The sequence below is a fragment of the Acanthochromis polyacanthus genome, chromosome 8, assembly GCF_021347895.1.
Source record: "Acanthochromis polyacanthus isolate Apoly-LR-REF ecotype Palm Island chromosome 8, KAUST_Apoly_ChrSc, whole genome shotgun sequence".
NCBI classification, from domain to species: domain Eukaryota; kingdom Metazoa; phylum Chordata; class Actinopteri; family Pomacentridae; genus Acanthochromis; species Acanthochromis polyacanthus.
The window spans coordinates 16558052-16573276 of record NC_067120.1 but is presented as its reverse complement, the minus strand read 5'-3'; the positions used below and the strand labels follow the sequence as shown (position 1 = coordinate 16573276).

At 42.6% G+C, this 15225-nt stretch overlaps 2 protein-coding genes across 2 annotated transcripts; both read left to right on the top strand.

Moving 5' to 3' along the window:
* Positions 1-465: 465 nt before the first annotated feature.
* Positions 466-8933, top strand: bmt2 (base methyltransferase of 25S rRNA 2 homolog). Its single transcript, XM_022213855.2, has 5 exons — positions 466-719; positions 3522-3663; positions 3815-3934; positions 6011-6125; positions 6436-8933. Exons 1-5 carry the CDS (start codon positions 560-562, stop codon positions 7066-7068), a joined length of 1170 nt encoding a protein of 389 aa, XP_022069547.1. The 5' UTR covers positions 466-559; the 3' UTR covers positions 7069-8933.
* A 101-nt stretch (positions 8934-9034) lies between these two features.
* Positions 9035-14409, top strand: tmem168b (transmembrane protein 168b). Its single transcript, XM_022213854.2, has 4 exons — positions 9035-11301; positions 12148-12290; positions 12470-12744; positions 12910-14409. The coding sequence occupies exons 1-4, from the start codon at positions 10165-10167 to the stop codon at positions 13455-13457; spliced, it is 2103 nt and encodes a 700-aa protein (XP_022069546.2). The 5' UTR covers positions 9035-10164; the 3' UTR covers positions 13458-14409.
* Positions 14410-15225: the final 816 nt, after the last annotated feature.

Genomic DNA, 15225 nt, shown 5'->3' with positions numbered 1-15225 from the left:
AACTTCTTGACTGTGTTGTTGAATCACTGCAAAAAATGAAAAAAAAAAAAGATAACTTATGTGGTTTACAATGTGATTGCGTTTATTAATGCATATTACAACAACAGAATTAGCACCATTTACTGTAGGTCTATTTACTGTATTCATAGGAATTAGCAGTTTTTAAAATACTGATTATTTCACGTTCTGCATAAAATTATGTATTAATTGCTCAAGCACTACTTGAGTGTATAAGAAAGAGAAAAAAATAGGAATTTCAATAAGCTGTTGAATAGAGGAGAGGAAGAAACTATCGGAATATATATTTGACCTATATATTCTGTGATGTTATTGAGGAATTGTGGGATTTACAGGTACACCTGAACGCGTCATGGCACGCACGTTCGCTCGAGCAATCTTCCTGGCCTGCGATTGGTCGAGTCGCTGTCAGTTCTGAGGCGTGTCTGTCACAGTCATCCAATCCGCTTGCGTGTTGTTGGCCGGTGCACCGGTTCGCCGGTCGGGTTGCAGCTTGGAAAAGGGGAACAACTGGCGGAGGCAGCATCGGCGGTGCGGTGCTATGGACCCCAGGGACAATGTCGAGACAGGGGAGACGGAAAACTACCCGGAGCTGTTCTACGTGCCGATTCCGGATGAAGCGCCGTGCAAGAAGGAGCAGGAGAAGCTGTCAGGGGTCGTCAAAAACGTCCACAGAAAACTGCGCAGGAAATACAGGGAGGGTAAGCAGCCTCACTGGGCCCCTGTGTCTTTCTGTGGCCCTGCAGCCGAGTGGCTAACACTAGACGTTACCTCACAAATGCTTAATTTACGATTAAACTTAAATCTTCCGTCAACAAATAGCCCAGTATAGACAGCTAACTGTGCTAGCTAGTGTTCCCCTTCCGAGCTAATGGGTAATGTTTATAGGCTGGTTAGCTGTTAATGGAGAGCCGACAGCAGTGAGGGTTGCATTCAGCGTGCAAGGCCTTTAAAGCTCCATAACATCACATACAAGGAAATGTGTTGGTGACAGTTTATAGGAGTCTCTTCTGTAAACATGTGTTATCTCTCTTCCCAACGCAGACCTTAATAGGTTACTAATGAGAGACGCTCAGAGAGCCAATCCTGACAATGAATGACTCTCTATTGCTTTCTATCGCCAATAAAAGATAACCGTGTGGACTGAGCAAACATTTGTTGCAACTTCAACAACCAAATTAATTTTATTACTGAATGTTACTGCCATGCAGAAGCAGACAGCCAAAGTGCAAAAATGTTTCTCACAGGTGCTGCTGTGGTAAGATTTGCCACAGATCCACTGATGCAGATTTTACAGTCGATAAGCAGAGCTTGATTGAAGATATGAGACAAAACGTTTTGTGATACATGTCGTCACAAGGTTAAACTGTTAAACTTCAGGGAAGGATATGACGGGTGAGGCAGATCTAGTGTCATGGAAGCTAAGGTAGAGAGTTGACCTTAATACAAAGTTAAAACAAAAAGGATCCGTTCTGACCTTTTACCATAAATGACACCGTAAATGAATGAAACCCTGCCTACTGCTGCTTTCCCCCCCCCCAAGCCATAGAATGTCAAGAGGTCTGCCATCATGTCAGCAAAAAGGTTGCACATGTTTGTAGGAGGTAAATCATTGACTCATTTTTGAGAATGCCATTTTAACCACCACCGTTTGAGAGGGATTTGTGAGTTTTAAATCTTAATTTCTACCTTTAGGGAAATGATCCCTATTTAATGGCCGTAAATTAGAGTCCAAACTAGCACTTTGCATGCCAACTTAGGGTGGATTTACTTGTTTTTTGCAATTTGGGGAAGTACAAAAAGCAAAAAAATCATGACAACTTACTGGGAGGGTAACACTGAGACTGATGTCAATCACAATCAACAGTTTTCAAGTTTGAAAGTTAAGAAAACCATAATTGATGCTTCATGATGTAGACGTTTAAACTGAATGCAGCTTCATCCTCTATTTTGTGTTTGAGGGATTGAAACAGCAGCAAAGATTTGCATCAGGGTTCATTTCACTGGCAGCTGTCTGTCCTGAGAACAAAAACCTCTGTCTTGCTAATACAAAATGGGAAGTTTGGAAAAACCCTCAGCCCTGAAGTATGATGTTTATGTGTTAGAGTGCTAAAAGACATGTCACTTTACAGTGCTGACAGCGGGGTTTACTGCACGCATGTTTGCAGCTTCAGTTTTAAGTTCCCTGGGTTTGAAACCTTGCTACCATGCCGACCAGTGCACGACTTTGTGCTGCTGTTGCACTCGCTCTCATTTTCTCTGTGTGAGGAAATGCATAGTCTTTGTAGAGACTGTGTAGGAGGGCAACACAAACAGACAAATTCAAAATGACCGGTGAAAAATCTTTATCTTGAGGGGGGAAACAAATGCTTCTAGTTGTCTTGTAATTGTTGCAAAAACAAAAACGCAGCAGGGGGGCTATAGGATTTATTTGGATTGCGAAGCATAGAAGCCACAAATATCATAAATTCTTGTCTCCTGCTTGAATGCTTGCCTGGTTTGTTTCAGCTCACTGCCTCTGAATCAGAACCACACGTTTGAGCTTTTCGCTGCCTTCAAATCTGAAATCCGACAGCAGAAAGAAAACGCTGATCACTTAAAAAGTTTTTAAAACACTTGATGTTGAGCTGTAGAAAAATCTGGCCACAGTTTCTGGTATGAGTTGTGCTGTAAGCAATGCTAAAAGAGGTCAGGTTTGGCTGTTATTTGTGTATGCTCTGCCCTACATTCCCACCTTAAGACATTGCAAAACCTGTTTTAAAATAAGCTTAGATCAGTTCTTGTTTCGAATATAGCAAATAGAAATCTGGAAATATTCAGCATAGGAGAGAGTAGTTGGTTGTTTTGCAGACTAGAATAGCACAAAGAAGTTGTCCTGCGAGCAAACCTCCTGATTGGTTAATAAGTAAAGCATGATCTGGAAGGCTTGGCATTGAATCACAGTGGTCATGCTTTCAGAGCACTGCTGTTTACCACCACTCCTCTTGTTGCCCTTTCATTTCTGCAAATCAGATATAGAGTTTTTTCCTTCTGGTCATGGGATTTCTCCCTTATCAGCTTGTTTGCTTATGCCACAAGCTATCAAGTTCTTAGCAGCTGTGAAGATGTGCTCAAGGGAGTTTTGTGGATATTATTATTACTACGAAATGACTGTTTGAGGTAGATTTTTTTTTAGGAATTATTCTGCTTCTGTGCAGGCAGAGGGGAGTGAACGTGTAGATAATGTTGAAGCAGCAGCAGCAGCAGTGGCCTGAGCTTTTTGAGCAGCTTATTCTAAGAAGCACAGTCATGTTTTGGTGGTACGGCGGACGACCATAGCTGGCAAGTAGGTTGTGAATGTTTGCTTCTTGCTTTGGATGGATGTGTCAGACAAAAAAATATAACATCAGCGTGACAGGAGCTGCTGAGCTTCCACTAAAAATCTGAAGTTATGACTTTAAGTTGTGAAGGCTGATTTATTTATGAGTTCTATCCTGATTTGATTTGTTTTATGTTTTCCTTAGTGGGCGACTTTGACAAGATCTGGCGTGAGCACTGTGAGGATGAGCAGACGCTGAGTGAGTACGCCCTCGCCATGAAGAATCTTGCTGACAACCACTGGACCAAAACCTGCGAAGGAGAGGGCCGCATCGAATGGTGTCGCAGGTACGGCTGATTTTAAACCCGTTCAGATGTCGCTCAGCTTTAATTTGACAGCCCATGATGGTGAAATCTGACTTTAGGATGAACTTCTGTGACACACTGTTGTTACTTTCCCATTTGTGGTTTGAGAAGCATTTTGATTTCACTTCCACAGCGTCTGTCAAGAATATTTTCTGGACGGTGGAATGAAAAGAATGCTAGAAAAGGACGAGAAAAGTGCCATGGGTCTGACTGCAGCATCTGTAAGTGCCCAACCGCACAGAACCAACCCCAGGTAAGCTGAAGAAACAACGTTGTCTGTCGTAGATATACAGTACATTGCCAAAACTAAATATGTTACGATGTCTGTGTTTACATTTTATGGTGGCATATAACATTCTGACATAACCAAAACTTGTAATTTTACTATTAATTAAACCCCACAAAAAGAAATGAATGTCTTTATTTTTATATAAACACAGTCCAAACTGTAAACCTTAGAATAACTGAATACTGGCTAGTTCTGGACAGGACATTTCACCCTGGCAAGACTGTTTACAGATGAGAATATTTGTTTGTTGAAGCTCCTAAAGATTTTCTTAGTTTTTGAATATATATGACACATCTGAGACGAACTGATTACACAGGGGAACACTTTTTCAGTAACTGATATCTTAACTGATTTTGAAGGAGTTTTAGGCGCTGATTTCAAATCTGAAATTAGTTTTTCCTCTACAAGCTGTAGTTTGTTTGCAATTTGAGGTTAATGAAATTGTACGAATGTGAACTTGCGTAAACCTCTTCCCCAGGCTGAACTGAATGATTTAGTGCGGGATTTAGGTCTTTCAAAGAAAGCAGCAGGGCTTTTGGCATCAAGATTACAAGGCAGAAATCTTGTTGATCACTCTGTTAAAGTATCATATTGAAATATGATCAGAAAGTGTGACCAGCTTTTTGTGACCTTCTTTTGAGAAGACAGACAGTTTGTTTACTACCATGACATCCCAGGGCTTCTCAAAGAACTGGGTGTACCTTACTATAGTCCTGCTGAATGGAGACTCTTTTTAGACAGTTCAAAACGCCGTCTAAAGTGTGTTCTTTTACATTAAAAAATAAATAAAAATGTCAAATTACATAAAATCTGTAGCTTGCAGACAAAAACCGACTTCAGATTTGAAATCGGCACACTCAAATTGACTATAGAAAAGTCTTTTTTTAAATGCAACAAAATGAGTGTTCCCCAGTGTTATCAATTTGCAGAGGGATTTTCACCGTGCCTGCTGAGGCTGTAATAATGTGTCCTACAGTGTATATTACACAACGTGAAAGTGTGTATTACATAATTATGTAATTTGATCTAAAGAGCAGGCATCCATAATGTTAATTTTGTTGGTATGCCAATGTTTTCCAATTCATTATGGCTGATGCCAATATTTGTGCATATTTTAGGTCTCTCTTGCTGTGGAATTAACATGTTTTGCCTGCTGTTACTGTGATGGCGAGCTGGAAGCTGTAAAAATAAAGTGCAGTGGTCTGTTGTCATATAGAAGTTCACTTTTTGCAGTCTCACTGTATCGCAGATTTTTAATTTGCATTTGGTGTGGCGGATTATTCGCTATATCGCAGGATTGTGCGGTATATTTCGTCTGCTGCTGGGGGTGGGGTCTGGAATGAGGGACCACTGTACAAGGCTTTTCAGATGTAAACATGTAAATGTAAAAGCTGCCTGATTTGTTTTTAAGTTGCATTTTCAAACATCACTGTAAACTTTTACAAAGATTATTTGTCAGCATTCATTTTGAGCAAACGCAGGATTAAAGCCTTTATTGAGCGATACTAGGAGGATTTGGAGAAACTATATGTTTGTGATTTTTCTGACAGATATTGTGATTGCAGTTAGCTTTGCTTTCTAATTTTGTTCAGTGAAGCTTCGCTGATCCCAATATTATTGTGCATCCTTACTGAAGAGCATCCGTGTTTCACCAAGTTAGCGTGGAAATATTTTGTAAATGCAATGTGAACAGAATACCATTTAAACACTGCATCACAACAAAATTGTTAGGGTTTATACAAGCAGAGATCTCAATTCAGAGCTGGTGAAGCTGGTTTCTGAAACACATGGATGTCAGTATCAAACTTCATGGTGATCTCCCCGTCATTTTGTGTAGAAAAGCAGCGATAGCTCTGTGTTTGGATTTTTCTGTTGGTGTGAAATAAACTGAGTATTGCTGCAGTTTTTTAAGGCTTAGTATGATGTGAATCAGCAGTCTGCACTGTGCATGATACACTGCCGGTATTCATCGTCACGTATTACATTTTGGTTTGATGTTGAACTGTAGACACTGACGCTTCTCCCACCTTTGTGCTACAGTTCGATCTCTCAGCTGGGGAAGATGCGCCTTCTGGATGTGGGAAGTTGCTTCAACCCTTTCCTGAGGTTTGATGAATTCCTCACAGTCGGTATTGACATAGTGCCTGCAGTTGAGGTATGAGTGCTTATTCAATCCATTCACCCTTTGTTGACTGTGTTTTTAAGTCCTCGTTACTGAAATGAAATGCGTGATGTTTTCCTGCGTGGGTGCTTGCATTACAAAGCAAAAACAACACCAGAAATGACTCACGGGGGTGTCAGTGTTTCGGTTGAGGAAGAAATTCAGCAGAAAACAAACAAACAAAAAAAAAAACCTGCTTTGCATTCTGCAGCTGCAAGTAATGAAACTAAATAAGTGGCTTGACAATGTTCATTGGTATGGAAGGTCACATCTGAACTGTGACTTGTCTGAATTTCCTTTTCAGAGTGTGTACAAGTGTGACTTCCTTAACCTTCAGCTCCAGCAGCCTCTCCAGCTGGCAGACGACGCTGTAGAAGCCTTCCTCCGCCAGCTCCACAACCCCATCGATGCTCTGCCTGCTCAGCTTTTCCACGTGGTGGTCTTTTCCCTGCTCCTCTCATACTTCCCTTCACCATACCAGCGCTGGATCTGCTGCAAGAAGGCCCACGAGCTGCTGGAGCTGCACGGCCTGCTGCTCATCATCACGCCCGACTCCTCCCACCAAAACCGCCACGCCCTCATGATGCGCAGCTGGCGCGTCGCGGTGGAGTCGCTGGGCTTCAAGCGCTACAAATACGTCAAGTATTCCCACATGCATCTCATCGCCTTCCGTAAGGTGTCTCTGGCCACCACCAGCGACCTGGTGTCACGCAATTACCCCGAGATGCTCTACATCCCTCAGGACTTTAACTCCAATGAGGAGGAAGACTGTGCCGACATGCCGGTGCATGTGCGCTCCGAGTTTGAGGATGACCAGCTGGCTTGGGGCTTCACGGAGCTACCGGACACGCCCTACGATTCAGATTCTGGGGAGAGCCAGAGCAGCTCCGTGCCTGGCTTTCATGAGCTAGAGGATCCCATCCTGCTTCAGAGCTAGGCTAAAACCAGCAACCCCCCTTCCCGTTTTTCTCTACCTAACTGTCACCTCCCCTTCAACTGCTGCGCTGCCAAATTTAACCTGCTGCATTCTTCTCCCACTTCTCCTCCCTCAACTCAAAACAATGCAGTTTGCACATAGTGAAAGAGAGAAGTTTACAGATTATATTCTCATGTCCACGCTCCTCTAAGAGCACCGACACACATCCAGACACACACATACACATACATGTACACACACACTAAGATGGATATATTTTGATAAATAGCTAGGTTTTTTAAGAGTTGGAAATTGAATGCCCTCAAGATATCCAGACTCCCCGCTCCTTGATTTCCACCCCATCTTTCAATCAGCTCTCAATAACAAAAGTCAGCTTGTCTACATTCTATACTCAGTCTCTATGTGAATAAGCTAGTGTCGCAGGCTGCTTAGTACAAAAAGCCAAATACAGCAACCCGAGCAGGAGTTTGATTGCACTGGAGAGACTGAGATGGAATGAGTTGACTGGTACGCTTGCTTGTGTCACAGTCATGCAGCTAGACTTTCTGAAAAATCTTGATGTGCATTTAGTTTTCCAAGACAAAAAAAAAAAAGAAGAAGAATTTCATTGTTTTGACATATATATTCTCAGTCAAACATTGGTGTTGTCCAGTGTAAAGTGTGGCAATGCCATTTTAACTTGGCATCATCTGAATGAACTGTGTATCTTTTACAAGAAAGTTGTATTTGTAGCATTTTAAACATTTTCAGAACCATACAGTAGGAGTATTACTAGGTTTACTAATGTGAAAATGTGTTTCCTCATTGTATAACAAGGTACGAGTGCAAAATAGGTATTACACTTTTGTCATCCTCTCTTAGTCCCACACAGATATTAATTCAGAATTATCTCCTGTTAGATTTCCGATTCATTTTTTTGTTTTGTTCTCGAGCAGAGAACTAGTACAACACTGCAAGTCAGTGACACATTAAATGGACTTTACAGCACCAGTATCCCTTGACACAATTTTATAACTTTGATGTGAAAATACAGTCAGTACTCTGCCTCCGAAAAGATCCAGATCTGAGCTCCTCGCAGTCAGAAAATTCACCTCGATAGAAGACATTTGCACTAATTTACTGTTTTGTCATAGGGAACCTGTGAAAACATGTAGATTTTTAGCAGCAAACAAAGCCAGATTCGAAGATACAATATGCTGGAAGGGGAGGTTTTTAGCTCAATACACTACCAGGTGAAATGTTAGTGTGTGCCCTGAACAGGCAAAATGTGTGAATGAAGCAGTAAATATATGTTGATGTTTATTTTTCAGTGGCACTTTATCATTGATCCCAAAGGGTGTCACAAAATGTACCCCCCCCCCCCCCCCCCCGGTTTACATCCAATGCAATGGGCCCCATAGGATATTACCAATAAGTATAAGGTGCCTTCGTTGTTCATATTTATGTTGCAGACAGGCTTTCTTGCCCCCAGAAAAAAATAAATTCATCACCTTTCTAATAAACAGATATCAAGCTTCATGGGCCAAACCGTAAACGCAAACTGTCCGGTTCTTCTTTGTCGTGTTAATGGAACAAGAAACATTTCCCGTGTTGGTGTAATGCAGTGTGTTGTTATCATTTCCATATCATTTTCCAGTTAATGCACATCTCTTTGCTGATATTTTGTTTTTACAGGGGAAAAAAAACAAACAACACAGCACATACTCAGACTTTGAAGAAGCGTGTTTCGTGATTTGTCTTCCAGTGTTTCTTTTGGCCCGTTTGCATGAGATGGTTCATCTTCATTATCAACATTTCAACAATACAGAACAATGTGTGCTTCTAGTATGGTTGTATTTCTCTTTTATAAATGAATGTAAATGTAAGATGTTTGTGTGTTTCCTTTTGCGTGTGTATTGTGTTTTACTTTGAATATTGAAAACACTGTGTACAACTTGGACTGTTTAGAAGTCTGTGTAAGGAGATAGAGAAGGTTGTAGATTTAGCTGGTCTTTGGATACACTGAAAAAATGTTAGTATCAGTTGAATTACTGTAGTTATATTTCATTAGTATAATACAGTAGTATCATTTAAGGGTGCACATGATCTGTATTTTATAGGCCAATTCTAGTATTTTATTGATAACCCAATATACCATCTTACTGCTGTAAGGAAATGTAAAATATCGAGGAAAAAAAGACTAGCATATGTGAAAAGCACAAATGCTAGATTACTAAACTTTCTTTTTCTCTAATGTAAGTGGTTGCACTAGATCAACTCAGACTCTTAATCTCAGTATTTTCCACCCTCTAGATATCGTTCTCAGACCCTTTGCTTACATTTTGAGCCCAGAATTAGCATTGCTAACCAAAATGTGGTAGCAGTAGGCAAAAATAACTTTGCCTTGGACTCGCTGAACCTCCCTAAGTCTGAAACGTAACAGGGACAAACAACACTCATTGAATTATTTATTTTAATAACTTGTAGGCCAAAAATTAAAATGTAAAAGTTATTGACCCACATAAGTTAATCTTGACTTGTGAGATAAAGCTTTAAAAAATGAAAACCAGCTAATAAGAAAAGCTGCACTTCGAGTTTTTCCTTCAGGCATTCTGAATTTAGCTCTCAAAGCTAAATAACTTGTCAGGGAATATTAGAAAAGCTTCGAGCAAAACTGAGGAGCGAGTCTTACATACAGCCCATGCCTTTAAACGATGTGCATAAGGTTTGACCCTGAGCGCCTGCCGTAGTCGAAGCGGCATCATGGCGGCTGTCATCTGACTCAAAAGTTTTGACGTGACAAACTTTTTGAACTGATATGTCTTTCACATTTCTGAAAGCCGGTTCCAGAGCACTCCATTTTCAGCCTTTCGACCCAGCACCGGACGGCAGATAAAACAACACAAACAACGACCTTCAGGATGTGAAAGTTCACGAATGTTAACCGGCGCAAAGACGCAGCGCTGACAGCTAACTGTTGCTAAGCTAGCTACTTTCAACAAGTTAGCCCGCTGCTGAACTCACTGTGGACTTCAGATGTCGTAACGGACAACGGACCGAGTATAACTCGTCAAAGTGCCTGTTTCTGGGTTTGTACAGTCAGTCTTTTAAATCAAAATGTGTCGCTTTCTACGTTACTGTGTCAGCCACTGCCTTCGCGCAGCCATGACCCGGCTGGAGGAGGTCAACGGGGAGGTGAGCATGTGGTCCTCTGTCCGGTGGCTGGGCTACCTGTCGGGTCTGAACCTGCTCATTGCCCTCTGTCTGGGTCTGTATGCCCGGTGGGAGAGGACCGCAGAGTCCACTCTTCTGGTCATTTTTGTTCTGGCCTTGTTTGTCCTCGGAATAGCCAGCATATTGTACTACTACTTCAGCATGGAGAGGATGAGCCTCAGCCTGCTGCACCTGTGGTTCGGCTTCCTGCTGGGTCTGCTCTGTTTCCTCAACAGTCCCGCTCTGGAGAGCGACGTCAAGGAGCAGGCAGCCAACTACCTGCTGCTGGCCAGTGTGGCTCTGAGGACGCTGTGGGCGCTGCTGGAGCGGCTGTTCGGATGCACCCGGTACCGTCCAGCCTTCCTCACCTCGGCGGAGCGGCTGGAGCTGGCGGGCTTCGCCACCGCCAGCACGGCGCTGCTCATCCAGGAGTCCCTGAGCGTGATGGTGCTGGTGGTGTCGCTGGGAACGGTGATGGTGGCCCTCAGGATGAAGGCTCTGCTGGCTCTCCCCAATCTGGTCTGCTTCGCCGTCATCACCGCCGTACTGTTCTTTAAGTCCCTGAACATCACCACCAACCCGTTCGCCCTCGCCTGCTTCTTCAGCCAGCTCATCTGCGACCCCCTGCTGGACGTCTACTTCAGCGGCCTCTCTGTGACCGAGCGCTGGCAGCCTTTCCTGGTGTGGAGGGGCTTCTGGCGCCGCCTGTCCCTCCTGCCTCTGCTTGTGGTGGAGGTGATCTTCATCGTCCTGGTTGCTCCGAAGCTCACAGACCATGACCAGTGGTACGTGATGATCCCAGGCTTTGTGGTGTGTGTGCTCTTCTGGGCCATCTGCCACATGGTGTTCGTCATTACCGTGTGGGGCTTCCACACCAAACTCAGTGACTGCCAGAGGTTGTGCTTGTCCCAGGGGTCAGAGGTCAACAGCCTGGACAAGGTGATGGCCTCAAAGGGAATGAGACATTTCTGCCTCATCTCTGAACGCCTGGTGCTCTTCACGCTGGTGTCAACTGTTGCTGTTGCTGCTTTTTTTTGGCAGGTAGGCAGGACATATTTATCTCTGTTCTATCTATAGTAACCCTCATGTTGTCCTCCGGGTCAGAATTGACCTGTTTTAAAGTTTGAAAATGTGGGAAAAAACCCCCAACATATTTTCACAGTGAAACTTCTGATGTCCACATTTTCAAGATTTTTGGGAAATCTCTGAACATTTTTTGGTGGAGAAAAGAAATGTTAAGGATGTTTCTTAAGAACATTCACATAAAAATCAACCAAAATCGAGCAAAATTTGCTGGATTTTGGTTGATTCCTATGTGGATGTTCTTAAAAGTTTTACTGATGTACATGTAATCACGTTAGATATTTTTGGGAAGATTTTTACTAATTTTTTCAAAATATTTACAAGACTTTTCTTTCCAAATTTGGACTATTTTTTAAATAAAACTTTTAAGGGAAACTTTTAAGTAATTATTGGAATATTCTTCCTGCAGGTTTTACAAATTTTCAGAAATTTGGAGAAATTTTTTTTCCTGAATTTTTGGATTTTTTCAGACAAGGAAACAATCTTTTTTTGGTGCCCGTGAATGAAGACAACAGGAGGGTTAAATAGACTTTGCTGTCATGGTACATTCTAATCTCTGCACACCTAAATATGTGATAGGTGTGTCACACCACAAAAAAATGCAGCATTTCCATCATACCAGCAAATAAAACCACTGAATTTCCCTTTGGGGATGAATAAAGTGATTCTGATAAGACAATATGAAGAAGTTTTATTAAAAACATGCATTAACTAATCATGACCACTCACATTCATGTGTTTGTTTACACTCATTACTTTTCCACTTCTTAGCATTTCAGTGACTCTCGTGAATTTATTCTGCAGGCCTCCAGCAGTATTTTTGTGAGCATGTTCCTGCTCATTCTGCCTCTGGAGTCTCTTTTCCACGGACTCTTCCATGAGCTCGGGAGCAGCCTGGGAGGAACCTGTGTGGGCTACGCAGTGGTCATCCCCACCAACTACTGCAGGTAGTGCAAAAGTCAAACCGAAGCACTTGTGTGAGTTCATGAAACAGTCATCGGTCAGTTTAGACCATGAGGCCCTATAATATCAGTCATCATTTACTTTGACTTCATATGAATTGATATAATTACAGTCTTCACACATGATTTTCTTCATTGTCGTCTGTTTTGTGTTTGGCCTGTAGTCCTGATGGTCAGCCTATGCTGCTGCCTCCAGGCCAGGTGCATGAGCTGAACAGGCGCTCTACAGGCATGCTGAACAACGTGCAGCGTTTCTTCGCCCACCACCTGATTGAGACTTTTGGATGCGACTACTCCACCAGCGGGGTGACTCTAGATGCTCTGCAGGCCAAGATGAAATCCTTCTTGGAGCTCCGCACAGCAGACGGTCCTCGCCACGACACATACGTGATCTTCTACAGCGGCCACACACACCGGACAGGAGAGTGGGCGCTAGCAGGTAATTATTTTAACAGTAATAGAATTAGATGTTGGGGCTGCACAATTAATTATACAATAATTGTTTCTTTCTACCAGTAGTATGTTTGGTACACTGAGAATCCCATTCCTCTCATGGGTAATTTGTTTCAGTGTAGTATAACTTGGATTCTGTGTTCTCAATCAGGAGGAGACACTCTTCGTCTGGATCAGATCTTGGACTGGTGGAGGGAGAAGAACGGCAGCTTCTGTTCGCGCCTCATCGTGGTGCTCGACTGTGACAACTCGTTGCCGTGGGTGAAGGAGATCAGGAAGGTGGAGGGCCTGCATGTAGCAGTGCAGGGAGCAACGCTCGCCAGAGTGACGGACGTTGAGCTGCAGGACCCCCCGCAGCTCGGAGACTTCACCTGTCAGTGGGTGGAGTATAACTGCAACTCAAACAGCGACATCCAATGGTCAGAGAGAAGCAGGGCCGTTTCTGCCAACTATGGCATCTCCAAACACTGGAGCGACTACACGCTGCATCTGCCGACAGGAAGCGACGTGACCAATCACTGGAGCATGTACTTCCCACGGATGACCTACCCGGTGGTCCAGTTGGCGCTGTGGTGCGGCAGCCTGAACCTGCTGTGGATCTGTGGCGTCTGTCTGCGATGTCTGAGGAGAGTCAAACTCAACTGGTTCCCACCAGCCATACTGGACACTGGGCAAGGCTTCAAACTGGTCAGATCATAGGAATATAGGCAAAGGCTGTTTTGTTTTTGTAGATTGTATTTCGCCAGAATATTTTCTTAAAGTGAGTAAGTTTTTTTGTTTTCTTTTTTACCCTGAACAGGCAGCTATTGGATCATCAACTCCTCGCTAACCAGCATCCTGTTAAGTTACCTAAAATTCATCGGTTACTAACGGAGCCATTTAGAAATTTTGTCTTTAAAGCACCATTTTTATATTCTTTGAAAGTAGTTATGTTGATGTGTTCTGTTTGACTTGGAAGTCTTTTTGTCTGACATCCCTGACAGACACGTATATATGCCAATTTGTGGGATCAGACTGAGCACACTGAGGCTGTTTTGCACATTAGATCTGATTCCACCTTGAATTCACAGACATCCACACAGTGCCTTTTAACCTTAAAATCACCAAACATCAGGCTAGCTTGATTGATCTTTAAAGCTTAAACCAAAGTGGCCGAGGTACATTTTCAGAGGAAGATCTCAGGCATAAAATCTATTTTAAGCAGTCGGTTTGTAGAGCACCAGCTTTTATATTCTTGTTTTGATGAAATGATTCCTCTTATATGCTTCTGTACTCCTTTATGTATTTTACACTCGTAGATTCCTTCTGCTCCAGTGCATTGCTTTGTTTGTAACGTTGCTTTCTAATGCTTTGGGGGGTGAACTTTGAATCCACTCCAGCTGCTTCAGGGAGAAAAGAGTTTTAACTGTACTGATGAATGCACTACAAGCAGATGTGTATGAGGACTGCAGTATTTATCTCATGAATAAGTGAACCGCAGGAATTAAACGCATCTCACAATGAGATTCATTTTCCTCCTGGGGTTTATTAGCATTTACTGCTCTATGCAAGTTTATTCTCATCAGTTTACTCTGTTTGCAAAGGAATATGTGGTAAGAAAATCAAGCAGAAGGTGGATGGAGCTATGCAATAAACGAGAAGTGGAACTTGACTGCTCAAATTCTGAATTTACTGGGGTCAGAGTACTCCTTATTGGATGTATTCTGTTCTACACAAAAATGAAATGGGTTACTTTCACGCGTCACTGACAAATCAGGTTTTTCAAACTTTTTTTATGCGGCATTATTTCATGAATCATTTATTCTTCCTGAGATTCTTCTAGACAGAACAGTGTATTTTGGGAGAATTTTATGGGTTCTGGACAGGAAATCAGGAGACTTATAATTTACTTCAGAGATTAGTTTCGCTGAGTTTAGAAACATTTTTTGGCATCCAGACAAAAATTATATAAATAAGTGCTCTATTTGAACTTCTTAAATATTTACTCAATTTATTTGAAATTAGATTTTTATGTATGTTGGATGGCTTGCCTCTAGGAATTTCACATTATTAACCACGCCTGACGTACATCAGCGGGGTTACTGCATTCGCTTCGGTATCTGGCTGGGTAAGTGTGTGTGTGTGTGTGTCCGGTCAGATATCTCTGGAAGTGCTGAAGTCAGGATAATCTAACTTGGCACTGAAGATCGGTCTAAGGTCCCCTGCTCAATTGTGGAGTTAGAGGTCAGCAGATCAAGGTCACAGGGGTCACTTAGCACATTTCTTGCATATTGCGTCATGGGCGTGGTTCTGCCATCTACTGAGGGCTCGTCTAGGTGCATGTCAAGTTGATATAAGTGCCTAAATGTACAGTTACTTCACATGAACTATAATAAATGATGAGGAAGGTGAGGACCTGCAGGTGAGAGAGAAATAAAACATTTTGCCACTCAGTCACTCTGACAGATAAACACAGTGGAGGGCAAAC

Coding starts and splice junctions, on each gene's coding strand:
- bmt2 (XM_022213855.2), top strand. CDS start 560: ATGGACCCCAGGGACAATGTCGAGACAGGGGAGACGGAAAACTACCCG. Junction 3,935..6,010: donor CCGCACAGAACCAACCCCAG/GTAAGCTGAAGA, acceptor TTTGTGCTACAG/TTCGATCTCTCAGCTGGGGA. Junction 6,126..6,435: donor ACATAGTGCCTGCAGTTGAG/GTATGAGTGCTT, acceptor TTTCCTTTTCAG/AGTGTGTACAAGTGTGACTT.
- tmem168b (XM_022213854.2), top strand. CDS start 10,165: ATGTGTCGCTTTCTACGTTACTGTGTCAGCCACTGCCTTCGCGCAGCC. Junction 11,302..12,147: donor TTGCTGCTTTTTTTTGGCAG/GTAGGCAGGACA, acceptor TTTATTCTGCAG/GCCTCCAGCAGTATTTTTGT. Junction 12,745..12,909: donor AGGAGAGTGGGCGCTAGCAG/GTAATTATTTTA, acceptor GTTCTCAATCAG/GAGGAGACACTCTTCGTCTG.